Here is a 13,976-nt window from a genome sequence, read left to right as displayed (position 1 = left end):
TGTGTTTAAAATGATTACAGTAATCGAATTTTGTGCTGAAGTTGGCCAATGGTGGGGGTCCGGTACAGTCCTACAATGAATAAGGCTCGATCATGTAAGAAGGTTTGATAAGGGAATGAAGTGAGGTGTGCTTGGAATGCAAAGTAGGAAAGGTAAGATAACGATGACGGTGACGGGGGTCCTGTTAATCCGACAGTCTATCTGTCTATCTATCTATAGATATCTGCTAAGATTAATGATGTCGCTGTGATCAATCTTTGGCTTTGATCTTCAATAAATCTGCAGTAAAACGGTAAGGCAGCACGCCTGAGACGCACATTTCTAACGTTTGGAAAGAAGGGACAGTGAAAAAACAAATGGACCACAGTGACACCAAGTGGACACTAAAACTGTTCCCGAAAGTGAGTAAATTGAGGAGTTATGGACAACTTTATAAATCTCAACACACACCATCTAGCGGGCCGTCTCCAAAAACCTTGTTACAATTATGAATATCCAAGGAAGGAGCTTTATGAGCACTCAGTAAGCACATGGGACTACACACACACACACACACACACACACACACACAGACAATTGAAGCATTAAAACACTCAGACCTAAACCGAATCAGTTTGTCAAGTGTCAAATTATTATTTTTTTTCTTTTTCATTATTTAGCAAGAAGGTGTGATGTCATAACATGACTAATCAACATAAACACAGACCTGCTGCCGTAGTGCGAGAAAATATAATACATTAGAAAAGAAAAGAGCTAGCAAAGTGTCTGCTGAAAACCAAATTCAAAGCAGGTATGGAAGAAATTAAGAAGCCTCATAAATAAATAAATAAATAGCATTTTTTTATGCCTCCTGCCTTAAAAGCAAGTGATAATTAAGTTGTTCATAAATACAAGCACAAACATTTACTCAAACATGCAGATAAAAATAGAAGGAATTCCTGAATAAATAAATTACAAAAAAATAATTAATATAATTGAATAAATATGTATATAAATAAATGCTGAGCACTGATTGGACAGAAGTCACAGCTGTCAGAGTTTCTGCTTTTTGCTTACAAAAAAAAATGAAAGAAAGACAGAAGGAAGGAAGGGAGGCATGGTGTTTGCTATTAAAAAAAATAATAATTAATTAATTAAAAAGTAAATAGTAAAATGGCCGTTTGAAAAATTTATTAATAGGTAAACAAATCAATAGACGCAAAAACAAATAAATAAGCTACAGTATTTGTAAAAATGTAGGAAGAAAAAAGAAAGAAAGAAAGAAAGAAAGAAAGAAAGAAAGAAAGAAAGAAAGAAAGAAATGCTCTGCAAGGTCCTTCACTGATCAGGGATGTAGCGATGTGACCCAGAGGATCAGATCGATATCGATACCGTCCTGACACCCAAAACTGTTGCACCCGAGACCCTCACGTGCAGTTCGTCTTGTCTGATTACCCAAAAACGAATCCCCGATCAGTACTATAGAATAATTAGTTTAAAGCAATTGGATCGGACTCGCGGGAGATCTGGGGATCTTTCCCCGGGTACATTCCGAACCGGAAGTCCACGCAAACTTCATAAAGGTGCACGCACACGCACAAAAAAAAAAAAAAGACGTCCCCAGAGCTTAAAGACGAAGGCGCGCGCACGCGTGCCCGGGTTACCTGTGTGAGCGGCGCTCGCGCCGAGAGCGAAGAGCACGAGAAGCAGGAAGCAGCGCAGTAAGAGCGCGAGCTCCATCTGGACATCCATCCTCTGCGTCCGCTCACATGGTCCCTGTAATCCCAGGATCAGTCAGCTCTCACACACATTCCTCTCTCTCTCTCTCTCTCTCTCTCTCACACACACACACTCCCCTCTCTATCTTTCCCTTACACACACACACCTCTCACAAACACTACTCACTCCCACACACACACACACACACACACACACAAACACACTCCTTTCCCTCTCGCTGTTTCTTCACTTCTCTCGAAAGTCGGTGTTTAAACGCACGCACGCGCGCGCGCATGCAGCATCACAAACAGAAAACACGTGCGGTTTTTTTTCTTCAGATGGCGGAGCTGCGCACGCGGACATCATCATCATCATCATCATCGTTATCAAACTCATCCTCATCAACGCTCCACTGAACTTGACCCCGCCCAACCAACACCGGGATTGGACACAGGAGGCGTGTTTGATAGCGCAAACCACGCCCCCGTGTCAACATAAACCACGCCCCGAAGACGTTCTCTAATGAATTAATTCACTTGCATGTATCTGTTCTTGCTGTTGATTTGTTTAGAGGATTGTGTGTGTGTGTGTGTGTGTGAGTTATTTGTATGCGACAGCGTGATCCTTATATTATGTGGCAATCGTTCATACCAGAACATTGTTTGGTTGTTTGTTTGTTTGTTATCAGTATGATAATTTTAGAGTTCTGAACTTCACCTTTTAGCTGTTTTTCTGTTTGTCTTATTGTGTATCAATGTGTTTGTATGTTTGTATGTTTGTCTGATGTCTGTTTCACCAGTCTGATTTAAAGTTGCGAAGCGTCATCTAATAGCACTTTCGTCTGTCGGTTTGTTTGACCAATTGTCTGTTTGTTTTACATAAAATCAGTCACATAATTTACAAAGGCATTATTTCTTTCTCTGATACAGCTGTGAAATTCCAGCTGTTTTAAAAGTGTCTATTTTATATATGCTCCAACACTGCCTCCTGTGTGTCTGTGTGTGTGTGTGTGTGTGTGTGTGTGTTTAGTTTTGTTTTTATTTAAATCATTGTTGCAGTTTGTTGTCGATGAGAATTATATCAGATGCCAGAAGTCAGTTGACTCAAATAAATAAATAGAATAAAAATCATTGATTTATTTATTTATTCGAGGGGGTTGTTTGGAATGAAATTATGAAAGACTGTGGCTTGAATATATTTACTAATGTATTTATCTGATTGATATTTGATTTACATTCAAGATACATTCATGATATTTGGCAGATGCACTTATACACAGTAACATACAGTACGTGCAGTAGCAGTAGCTACTTTTTTGTTTGTTTGTTTGTTTAGTAGTTTCTTCTTCTTCTTGCATGTTTATTCATTTCAATGAGATCAAGTTCAGATTTTAAGGTATTGGGTGATATCCGATACCAGGGCTCAGCTTTTTAGAAAATAAAGCTCTTTTCGTTTTGATTTTATTAATTATTAAATATAATTAAATATTTTATTTGTGTTATACAGTAGTATCTATCTATCTATCTATCTATCTATCTATCTATCTATCTATCTATCTATCTATGTTTACATTTTGATTTAAATAATTTCTTGAATATTTTGTCTAGCATTTTTGTGCTGTCCATTGTTGTTCTATTAATTGTCCCCAGTACATCAGTCCCCACACTTAACTGAACTGGACGAACAGATGCTGTCCCTTGTCTTTAACTCGTTGAAATCCCTTCGACTGTTTGCATTTATGTAAAGCACTTTATGTACCTGTGTAATTATTTATAATTATCCTAAAATAAAAAATAAATAAAAAAACAGCTATAAATAAGTGCACATGGCTGACAGGCTCAGTCCTAGATGGAGGTGACTGCAGTACAATAATGCAGTAGTCACTGCTGTCTGGGGGATTACAATGGATTCTTAAGTGAACAGCGCCATCTAGCGTACGTGTGTTTTGTCTGTAAAGAATAATTTATTATTATTATTATTATTATTATTATTATTATTATTATTATTGACAGCTTTAGATATTAAAAGCTACATTGATTGTTTCAAATATTAATCTCGCATGTTACCTCATTCTTCTTCTGGTTGAAGAATTCAGATTTAGCTGTACATCATGCATAAAAATAAATCCGCCAGCAGGGGACAGTCATGTCTTCGGTCCTTTTACACACCTGTTCACAATCCCCTTGTTGAGAGAGAGAAAAAAAACCTTGATTGGGGAGACTGAATGGAGCAATGGGTGAAAACATGTTCTGAATTGTACTAGATTTTACTCTACACCTGACCATGGAGCTGCTTAGGGTGACCCATGGAGTGGTCATGGTACATCCACTGACAAGAAAGTTCTCATTATGGAAAGTCCTTTCAATGGCTGGGATTATTTTCACAAACATACCAGAACACTTGGCAGCTGCTTCACCAAGCAATGTACGAGCATAGCCTGTGTGTTCATGTTACCAACCATAGTCTTTGTTCCTCAAATTCTTTTTCATTTAATTCAGTCGGATGATCTGAGTGGCAGAACTACCCACTGTACCATCACTAACAATTCAACAAAAAGCTATACTTGCCCCAAATCTTGAGGATTGGCAAGTGTCTGTCCACCAATATCTTCTCAGACGATACTTGTTCTGTTGACACCAGCACATGGGGTGGTTAGCTTGAAGGCTGGACTGAATACAGGAGCAATAAAATGTGCCTAAGGCAGCATGGGACAAACGGTGGAGTTGTCAAACATGGTCCAAACTTTATCCTTTCTATTCCTTCTTCTTTTGCTTCTGGAAGGTTTCAGTTCCTTGGCATTTACCAATGGACGGTGCTCCATCTTGCTTGGCCTGGTGTTGCAAATGCAGCCAGTTTAATCAGCCTTGTTTCTCTGGGACTGTGAATTTTATTTAGCTTCCTTGGGTCATTGCTGATGATACTGGCCTGCATCCGACGTTCTGGAATTTTGTCTGGGTTAAGTTAAGCTCTTGATGGTTGGTTCAGACTATCATGTGTTTTTCCCCCTTGTTCTCGCTCTCTTTTTCTCAACACAATATGAAAATATCAGTCTCTTCTGCTTTCTCTGTTAATCCCAGTTCTTTTTTGGGATTTAAATCTCTCCCCTCAACCCCCACTTCTTGCTCTCTTCAACTCTGTCCATCATTCTCTCTCTCTCCTCTATTTGCAACCATCTCTCTCCACCCTACTTCTTTGTTCTCTTCACTCTGTCACACCCCTACTCCCTCTTCTGTTTCCAACATACACCTTCTTCATCTCTCCAGAACCCTCTTAGTGCCATCTCTCTGCCTCTGCACCCGACTACTCTCTTCTTCCTCGATCCACCCCTCCAGCCCAATTCTTTCTCCCTCTTTCTCTCTGCAGATGTCTCTGTCCACCCAGGTTCTCTCCCTCATGATTACTGTCCATCTCCTTGCACCAATACCTTCACTCTTTTTTTTTTTTCTGGATCTGTTTTTCCATCCTCACTCCAGTTCTCTTCACATCTGTTTTCTCACTCAAGCTCTCTCTCTCTCTATCACCCACCCCAGTTCTCTCTATCACTTCATTTATTTCTATGCGTATGTCTCTTTCCCGGTCATTTCCTCTCTCCTGCACTCTCTCCTTCCATCTGTTTGTTCCTCTCTCATAGTACATATGAGGTGGTATCGAAAGGTTTCGAGACTAATGGTGCCAACTGGTGCTATTCGGACAACATGCGTCATCGCGTCGGCAATTTCATCATGGACAGCAAGTTAAAACAAAGAGCAAATGTCAAATTCTGCACGTAACTGGGCAAATCTGCCACATAGATGTTTGACACGACATGCGTTTAACATACAGCGATGCTGCAATGGGACGCTCAAGGTGTTCTGCGAGGCACGTTTGCTTCAAGAGTGGAAGAACTTCACTGGAAGAACTTTAACGAGCTCAACCTGTGAAAATGTCGAAATCATTAGGCAACTTGCTCATGATGATTGTCAATCCACATAATCTCACTTCCACACCCACCCTACTTGCCCTTTTCCCCAGGATGAGGATCCAGCTCATAAGTCGCTGTTTTGACACCCATGTGGAAATCCAGCACAAATTGCAGAAGGTGCTTGATACGCCTCAAAAAGAAATATATAAAAATATATAAGTAAACAGAGCGAGTCTTAAAACTTTTTGATACCACCGTATACTGCAGGGTTCCGATAATGTTACTCACCGTATATATACACACACTCACCTCTTCTCAGCTCTTTCCTTTCTTTTACGTTGTAGGAATCAAAGGAATTCTCAATCGAGAAAAATGAAAAGATATCGAAAGTGAGCTATGGTTCAAAAAACGAATTCAAATCCATAGATGATGAATCTGACAGGAAATGAAATACACATGGCAGTATTTAAACAGTCTCTTTACTCAGTCAAAGGGTTGGGGAATAATCAGGGGGTGGGGCTTTAAATATACCGTGCACGAATCAAAATACAGGAGACTCCAGATGTGGCGTAAAACAAGGAGCTGTGGTGGCGAAAACAGCTGGACATCAGACAAAAAAAATCTGTGATGAACTCGGAAACTGGTGCATGCAGGCATGTATCATGAGAGGGAACAGAGAGCGCTCGTCTTTTTATGATTGCCTTGAATAATTTTATTATTCTCTTTATTAGTAATATAATTTGTAGAATTCTCTTTTCGTTAGCTGTAGATGATGCAGAACCAGCTGTGGCAGCGATGGTGGGCGTCGTCAAATCAGCCCTGAGCGATAATTTAAAAAGGAGAAAAAGGAAACCCAAATACCCCCCCCCACATCTTCCCTATTCCCTCGTAGTTCATGCTGAAGATTTGAGATCAATGGAATCCTTCTCTCGTCGTCCCACTGTGTGAACGGTGCGGGATGTTCAGCTCGGTGGGTCTCGGGGCGTAACCATGGGCGGTGCACAGTCACGTGCGCATCATCTTGCATAGGTTTTGATGAAGTCCTGCACTTTGCACCTGAAGTCATCCTAGAAAAAAGATCGGTGTAGGAAAATGAGGTCATGCGAGCAATCGAGTGTGCTTCTGAACGTCGGTGGGTTTACCTTGTCCCGTAAATGGTGCTCGGCTGCATCTATGTTCAGTGGATCATCAAAGTTAAGAAGATCCTATGCGAGAGAAAACAGAAAGGGTGTTTTGTTCGGTCGGGTTTTTTTTCCGTCGCTTGATTTACGTTCGAGATGCTGAGAATAGGGAAATGCGCTATCTGCCCTATTCTACATACATGACTTCACAGAGAGCCATGATTGGCTGTGATCTTCAAGAGAATCAGTTTATGCCCCTCCCACCTAGGCAGCACAAATGTGTTATGAAAGATGTTTGGAGAATATTAATTCCATGATAATTACACACTAATTTGCTAGTGTTTTTTACACATTTGTTCCTCTTTTTTTTTTTTGCTTCACCGAAATAAACTACACACATACGCAAACAAAACAGGAACAGAAGTCAGACTTACGGTAAATAGTGAATTCAACCCCCATACGACGTCCTGCAGAAGAAAAGGGTTAGAGATTAGCAAACACCCACACCTTTGACTCGTACTGGAACATCGTGATTAGAATTCTTGTGTCGTGCACTACGTAGAGATGATGTTGGAGGTAGATGTTTGATTTACGATGCTCCCCCTAGACTAACGATAGATACCGAGAAATAGCGGGGGTGTCGTACCTTTAACGCGCGTGTCGGAGCCCACCCTGTGCCATCGATTGAATGTTCACGCAGCAGGCTACAGAAGAGATGGGGTCATTAGGGTTACGAGCACAGATTGTCTTAGTGACACCGATCTCGGCCACAAGCCTTCGTTTACACAACGATCAATAAATAGGCATTGAGTTACCTCAGGCAGATTTCCCCCGTCTCTGCGATGTTTGGGTGCCATATTCTTGTCAAGCACCTCACTTTAGGGGGCTGCGCATTTCAAAATAAATAAAACAAATATGAATTTGGCTTGCATGGCAAGATACACAATGGGTAAAAAATATAGATTGTTGTTGGGGGACTTTGTGACGAGAGAAATTAAATGGTCCGGGACGAGACACAACAGCAAAATAATCAATCAACCAGCTTTGAGTTTCCTTCAATGGGTTTGTGATCTTTTATTCATTTGACATTTATAAATGAGAGGAGCCCACACCCAGACCCACAGGTACGTACCACCATGTTATAGGTTTCAGGAACATCTATTTCAAACTGGAACTTCCCCCCCTGGTAATACCCTTCATCTGCAGGAAAAATGATTACTCGTTTTCAAACGCTGAAAGCACCCGACACTCGTACCATAACAGAGTTTAAATTCATCCGAAACTTCTCTACAAGTCCAACAAAACAAATGCAACACAGTCCAATCGGAAACATACCTGGAGTTATGGTGAGCTGAAAATGATGGAGCTTGTTCTCATCAGGAAACAGGACCTTACAGGTACCTATAGCATAAAAAGGTTTTTACATCATATTGGAGTAGGGCTTGATGTTCTGAGACACCAAAAAAACATGCATATTACACCACAGGACTCATTAAAGAAGCAGAACTTGTTCTAAATGAGGTAAAACTGGGGGAAAATTGCTTTTCTACACTGTTCTCATGAGCCCCGGAGACTTTTGTCAAGCCAAGTAATTAGACCTTTGCACTGCTGTGATTGTATGCGACATGTAATGTCAAACTACTGATGTTGAAAACAAACATCTTGCCAGAGGAAACAGTGTTTGCAAGAAGGGATGAAACACTAGGACAAAACTAAACAAACAATGGACTACAAGAGAAAATGAATAGTGGAGAAAAAAAAGAATGCCTGAGGCTGAGAGTAGAAAATAATTAACTGCAACTGGTGGGCTGAGACCTTACGGGTAAAGCCACCTAATGGTCCACTTGGAGAACACTGTGGTGGTCAGATACATCAATTACCAAGGCGACGGGAAAGGCAACCAACAATCTTTGCCTTGCACTAAAATCTCTTCAGGAGGAACCTCAAAGGCACAGGAGGCTTGTGGAGCCCCAGTGAATGTAAGGACATCGACTGACTGGAAATGAAGGTGGTCTATTTAGAATTCTTCTAAGGGGTTCTGAGACATTGCCACATACTGCTTTATTCATACAATGTTGTGGCAGTCAGATACATTAGGCACTAACTAGATTGTTCTCTCCACCTTGCAGGAAAGCTCCTCAGCTGGGACTACCCATGGTTACTCACTTCCTGGGACCCCGCACCCAGAAGCAGTGGCGTTGACCAGGGCTGGGTCTGGCGAAGTAAAGGTATGCCTCTTTCCTAATGCCATGGCCACTGTGGTAGCCCATAGTAAAGTTGACCATTCTGCTAGATCAGGACAGACTTCTATGCAGACTTCTTCTAATGATTCTGATTTCCAAATTCCAAATCCAGCCCTCGCATTGTGTTCTTTCGGTTTAGTCGTGCCTTTCTCTGTTCATTTGTTTTCCTGTCACTCTATCGCTGTCGGCTAGACATATAAACCACATTCTGCCTCATTTGTAAAATCATTCTGGAGAAGACGCTCGGGCAATGGAAGAAATATAGACGGGAATAAATGCGTTTACTCACTAGGAAGATTTGCCTCGAGGTCTGCAACTTCTGCACACAGAAAATCAGAGGGGAGAGAATTCAATTCAGTGCAACAGAGAGATTCCTGTAAAATGTTGTTTTTACAAGCTTCTGATTAAATACAGACACTCTTCACAGTAATGAAAAGAGAAGCTTGAATTAAACACCATTTAGCAGAACTGGATTATGCACGATGTATTCATATCCAGGATAATTGGACAGTTCTGGGTCTTGCTCGGTGTGTTTAAAGCCACTGGTACGAAACTGGTAATTCTATTAAGGGGTCTGCTCCCCTTTAGCTGCTATAAATAGAGCTCCTTTTTTCTCGCCACCCCGTGATGATACACGCACATTAAAACTCAGCCAGATCGAGTTATACGGTTACGGTTACTACACAAACCACTCAAACAATCCTCCTGTTTCCTTATTCACCATTTTTACATGAGCTTTACATGTTACGTTGCTTAGCAACCCAAGCCTACTGTTAACAAAGTACTATATATATATATATACATACATATACACAGTGGTACCTCGACATACGAGTTTAATTGGTTCCGTAACCTTGCTCGTATGTCAAATTGCTCGTATTTCAAAGCAAATTTCCCCATTAAAATGAATTGAAATGCCATCAATCCGTTCCAGCCCAAAATGCTACCCCAGTTGTTTTTGTTACGTGTTTTTGAATAAGAAATTTTTTTTTTTTATAAATGACAAATATTGTATAAAAACATAATAAAAGAGAATGTAAAGATATAATAAGGTTTTATTCAGTGTATTTTCCTTGGAGATGAGACGACTTGAGCTAACGAAAACGCCGGTGGTGTGTGTGTGTGTGTGTGTGAGTTTGCGGAGGGGGGGTACAGGCGATAAGCGGAGGCAGAGGGAAAACTCGTTTTTTACTAATCACTCCTGAACACTACGTATCCCTAAACTTTAAATGTTTTACTTTTTCTTCTTTGCTTATTGTTACTTATCCGCTTGAACTTTTCCGGCAGCAGCGTAACAACTCATTAGTTGATGCTGGTGGAATGATGAGATGGACAACATTAGCCGATGCATAACCACTTTACTTGTTTTTATGAAGATAGATTCGCAGGGTTACAGTATAATATAACTCCCAGGTGGATAAACTTGGATTAACCGACCGCACTGCAGAACACACATCATATAAATCACACACAGGAAAAACATCCAGCCCGCACACTTCTTTCCCGCACTACACTACCCATAATGCATTTTACTCTGGACTTCAATACCCAGAGATAGTAGCCTTAAAGAAACAGCTCTCATTTTCCCTCTAATGCAACACTATCTTAATTTTCCTCACAATCTTCGCTTTCTGGCTTTGATTCGCCATCTAGCAGCGGCGTCTCGAGCTCGTATCTCAAGTTTTTGCTCGCGTATCAAAGCAAAAAATCAACCGAGTGACCGCTCGTATCTCAAAAAACTCGTATGTTAGGGCACTCGTATGTCGAGGTACCACTGTGGAGGTACCACAGTGGAACCACAGTGGAACCTCGGAGCTCGCGGTCTCAGCGCTCGCGACCTCGCATGCTTGCGACTTTCCTTCCGACCGGCGACTCTCATTCAGATCGGCTCGTGAGCAAAACGCTAGTTTTAACATTTCTAATCAAGGTTTATCTCATTAAAATTGTCTAAAAAATGCTTTAAAACTATTTTTATTATGTATGGAGTGAAATAGTGTTATTTACCCATTTAAATCGATTTCGTATAGTGTTCTTTGGGTTTTTACTGGGTTGGAAGGGGCGTATCAAAAGGTCGCGAAAAGTCGGAACTCGCGACCGGTCTTGGTCCCTAACCCTCGCGGGCTCCGAGGTTCCACTGTGTGTGTGTGTGTGTGTGTATATATATGTATATAAGAAGAAGGAAGAAGAAGAATAAGAAGAAGTAAGACATGTTCGTGATGACGTGACTCCAACACTTGCGGTTTATTGTTTCATAACAATTTCATTCGAACGCAACATTAAATGGGACCAGAACTTAGAAAAGAACCACAAATATTTCCTGTTTGTTTGTCAGAATTCGGTTCAAGAGCAACCTGTCCATTCTGACCTGACGTGTGAAACATTACAATTTGCATAACGTTACATTTTTTTTTTTTTTTTTAAACATAGTTTTTTTTTTTCCTTTTTTTATTCCTTTCCAATTTATTCTTCCTGCTTTGGTGTAATTTTTTCATTCTTTGTTTTATTGTATTTCGTCCTTTTCCCCTCTTTTCAACTTTCCCTTGCTCTTCTTCCTTCCCTTTTCTTTATTTTTCTTTTATTTATTCTTTATTTTCCTTCTATATTTTTGTTTATGTTTTTCATCCATTCCTTCTACAAGCTTCTTTCATTTCCATTCATTTTTCCTTCTTCCCTTACATCTCTTTCCTTCTTTCCAAATTTTCTCTCCTCTTTTTCTTTCTTTCTTACTTACATTTTTCTTTCATTTCATTTCAAAAAGTCTGCATTTCTCTCTGCTTGTTTCTTTTAGATGCTGAATATTGTTTAAAGCTTTGAAGGCGGTTTTTGAACGCTGGAAGTGACACATTGCACATGAACATGATTTAAGGTGCAAGTTTTGATACAGACAGGAAGTGGATTTTGAAAGGAATTTGACGGGAACCAATCAGACGGTACCTTTAATGAGAAGGCGGTCCCGTATGGACACGCGGTGGGGGGCGTCTTGGGAGCCGGACGAAGCTCCGCCCGCTCTCACACCCTCCTCCTTCTTCAGCTTACTCGCCAGCGTCAGCATCGCTGACCCTCACACACACACCTGCACAGAGGGAATTAAACACACACACACACACACACACACACACACAGGGAAAACTCCATGTAGCATGTTAGCGTTACCTTTTACCACCATATTCTCCATATCCTCTCTTTATTCCCTATTTTTCTTTCCTTTTTCTTCCATTGCTTCTTTCTATTTTCTCTTACCTTTTTTCCTATCTTTCTTCCTTTCCACTGTAGCTCTTCTCCTCGACTTTGTTTTCTTTTCATTTTTCATTCTTATACCGTTCTTCCATTTCCTTTCTGTCTTTCTGCATTCTTATACTGATATTTACCTTTCTTTCTTTCTTTCTTTCTTATTGTATTGTACACTGATCTTCCCCTTTTCATTCTTTCTATTGTTTATAATGCATTTGGATGCTTTTCTTCCCTTCTCTCTTTCTTTTTTCTTCCTTCTTTCTTTCTTAATGCATTCTTATACTGTTCTTCCATTGTCTTTTAGTCATATATTTATTTGTATCTTTCATAATACATTATTTTATACTGATCTTCCCTCTCTCATTCTCTCTTTTTTCATAATACATTATTATACTGTTCTTACCTTTTTCTTTCATTATTTCTGCATTCTATTACTGATCTTCCTCTTTCTTTCTTTCTTTCTTTCTTTCTTTCTTTCTTTCTTTCTTTTACACTGTTCTTTCCTTTTCTTTCTTTCATAATGCATTCTTATACTGATCTTCCTTCTTTCATTCTTTCTTTATTTTGTTTATCATGCATTTTGATGCTATTCTTCCCTTCTTTCTTTCTTTCTTTCTTTCTTTCTTTCTTTCTATAATACATTATTATACTGTTCTTACCTTTTTTTTTCATTATTTCTGCATGCTATTACTGATCTTCCTCTTTCTTTCTTTCTGCATTTGTATACAGTAGAACCTCGATACTCGCGGGGGGTCACGTTCTGTGACCCCTCGATTAACAAAAAAATGACTCTCGAAAAAGGATTTGTACATGAACTGTTCCTTAAACTCAACAAAAACAGTGAATTTCTCCTCATAAATGTTTTATTTACTACTTTAAATAAAAATACAATAAAAATGTTTTCCAGTTTTTCGAATCTTTTCCTTTTTTCTGTCTTTTCTTTCTTTCTTCTTAGACTGATCTTCCCCTCTCTCATTCTGTCTTTTCTTTCCTAATACATTATTGTACGGATCTTCCCTTCTCTCATTCTTCTTTTTTGCATTTTTATACTGTCCTTCCCTTTTATTCGTTCATTGTTTCTTACTTTCTTTTGTTCTTTTTTTAAAGCATCCTTATACTCGGCCCTTGTCGCATTCTTTCTTTTCTTTCATCCTTTATTTTGATACTGTTCTTTCCTTTTCTCATTTGATCTTTTTCATAATGCATTTTACACTGTTCTTCACTTCTTTCTTTCTTTCTTTCATATTACATTAGATACTGTTCTTCCTTTCTCTCTTTCTTTTCATTTCTTTCTTCCTTCATTTGATTATAGATTCAAGCATACATTCTCATGCTATCTATCTATCTATCTATCTATTGTAATACCTTCTTGGACTCTTCCAATCTTTCTTCCTTTACTCTTCCTCTCATAAAACCTTCTTCAACTCTTTTCTAAATTCTCTTCCCCTTTTCTCTCTTCCTCTTCTTTCCTCTGTAGCACTTTTCATCCTGCACTTTCTTCCTTGCTCTTTTCCTTTTTCTTTCTATACACTTCCTCCCCTCTGTAATTGTTTTGCTCGTCTTTCTTTCCCTCCTGTTGATTATTTTTTTCTGAAAAGAAAAGCTGGAAGTATAAACTCAGAGGTTCTTCCCTCGTTCTCAGGGTGAAAGTGTGTGTTTTTCCCCCTCAGTTTGGTGTGAAATCTTCCCCACATGTTGACGGGTCGCACCGGTGATTTAACTTCGTTTATTAAAACTTTAACAAACACCAACTGCGTTTATTACAGAAATAAAGATAAATAT

The 13,976-nt window shown here is 39.6% G+C and overlaps 2 protein-coding genes across 6 annotated transcripts in view; both read right to left on the bottom strand.

The window, feature by feature from the left end:
- Window positions 1-6,020, bottom strand: part of LOC124377892 (receptor tyrosine-protein kinase erbB-4-like) — an 83,568-nt gene extending 77,548 nt beyond the window's left edge. The window contains exons 1-2 of one of the 4 annotated variants that reach the window (XM_046837252.1): window positions 5,909-6,020; window positions 3,765-5,789 (exon numbers count right to left, since the gene is read on the bottom strand). Coding sequence is in view for 1 of the 4 variants with exons in the window: in XM_046837251.1 (XP_046693207.1) it covers window positions 1,644-1,731 (88 nt within the window). In the remaining 3 variants the exon portion in view is untranslated. Of the gene's footprint in view, window positions 1-1,643; window positions 2,819-3,764 lie in introns of those variants that run through there. The other 3 variants (XM_046837253.1, XM_046837254.1, XM_046837251.1) reach the window with 3 other exon arrangements.
- A 267-nt stretch (window positions 6,021-6,287) lies between these two features.
- The window catches only part of ube2f (ubiquitin-conjugating enzyme E2F (putative)), a 7,989-nt gene continuing 300 nt past the window's right edge, over window positions 6,288-13,976 (bottom strand). The window contains exons 2-11 of one of the 2 annotated variants that reach the window (XM_046837256.1): window positions 12,079-12,085; window positions 11,898-12,036; window positions 9,253-9,282; window positions 8,056-8,121; window positions 7,853-7,920; window positions 7,536-7,606; window positions 7,367-7,424; window positions 7,155-7,187; window positions 6,742-6,804; window positions 6,288-6,666 (exon numbers count right to left, since the gene is read on the bottom strand). In XM_046837256.1, coding sequence (XP_046693212.1) covers window positions 6,616-6,666; window positions 6,742-6,804; window positions 7,155-7,187; window positions 7,367-7,424; window positions 7,536-7,606; window positions 7,853-7,920; window positions 8,056-8,121; window positions 9,253-9,282; window positions 11,898-12,015 — 558 coding nt within the window. In that variant the 5' untranslated portion in view covers window positions 12,016-12,036; window positions 12,079-12,085 and the 3' untranslated portion in view covers window positions 6,288-6,615. The remainder of the gene's footprint in view (window positions 6,667-6,741; window positions 6,805-7,154; window positions 7,188-7,366; window positions 7,425-7,535; window positions 7,607-7,852; window positions 7,921-8,055; window positions 8,122-9,252; window positions 9,283-11,897; window positions 12,037-12,078; window positions 12,086-13,976) is intronic. The other variant, XM_046837255.1, reaches the window with a different exon arrangement.

Source organism: Silurus meridionalis, chromosome 24, assembly GCF_014805685.1.
Source record: "Silurus meridionalis isolate SWU-2019-XX chromosome 24, ASM1480568v1, whole genome shotgun sequence".
Classification (NCBI taxonomy): domain Eukaryota; kingdom Metazoa; phylum Chordata; class Actinopteri; order Siluriformes; family Siluridae; genus Silurus; species Silurus meridionalis.
Note: the sequence above shows the minus strand (reverse complement) of the source record. Positions and strands in the feature narration are given on the sequence as shown.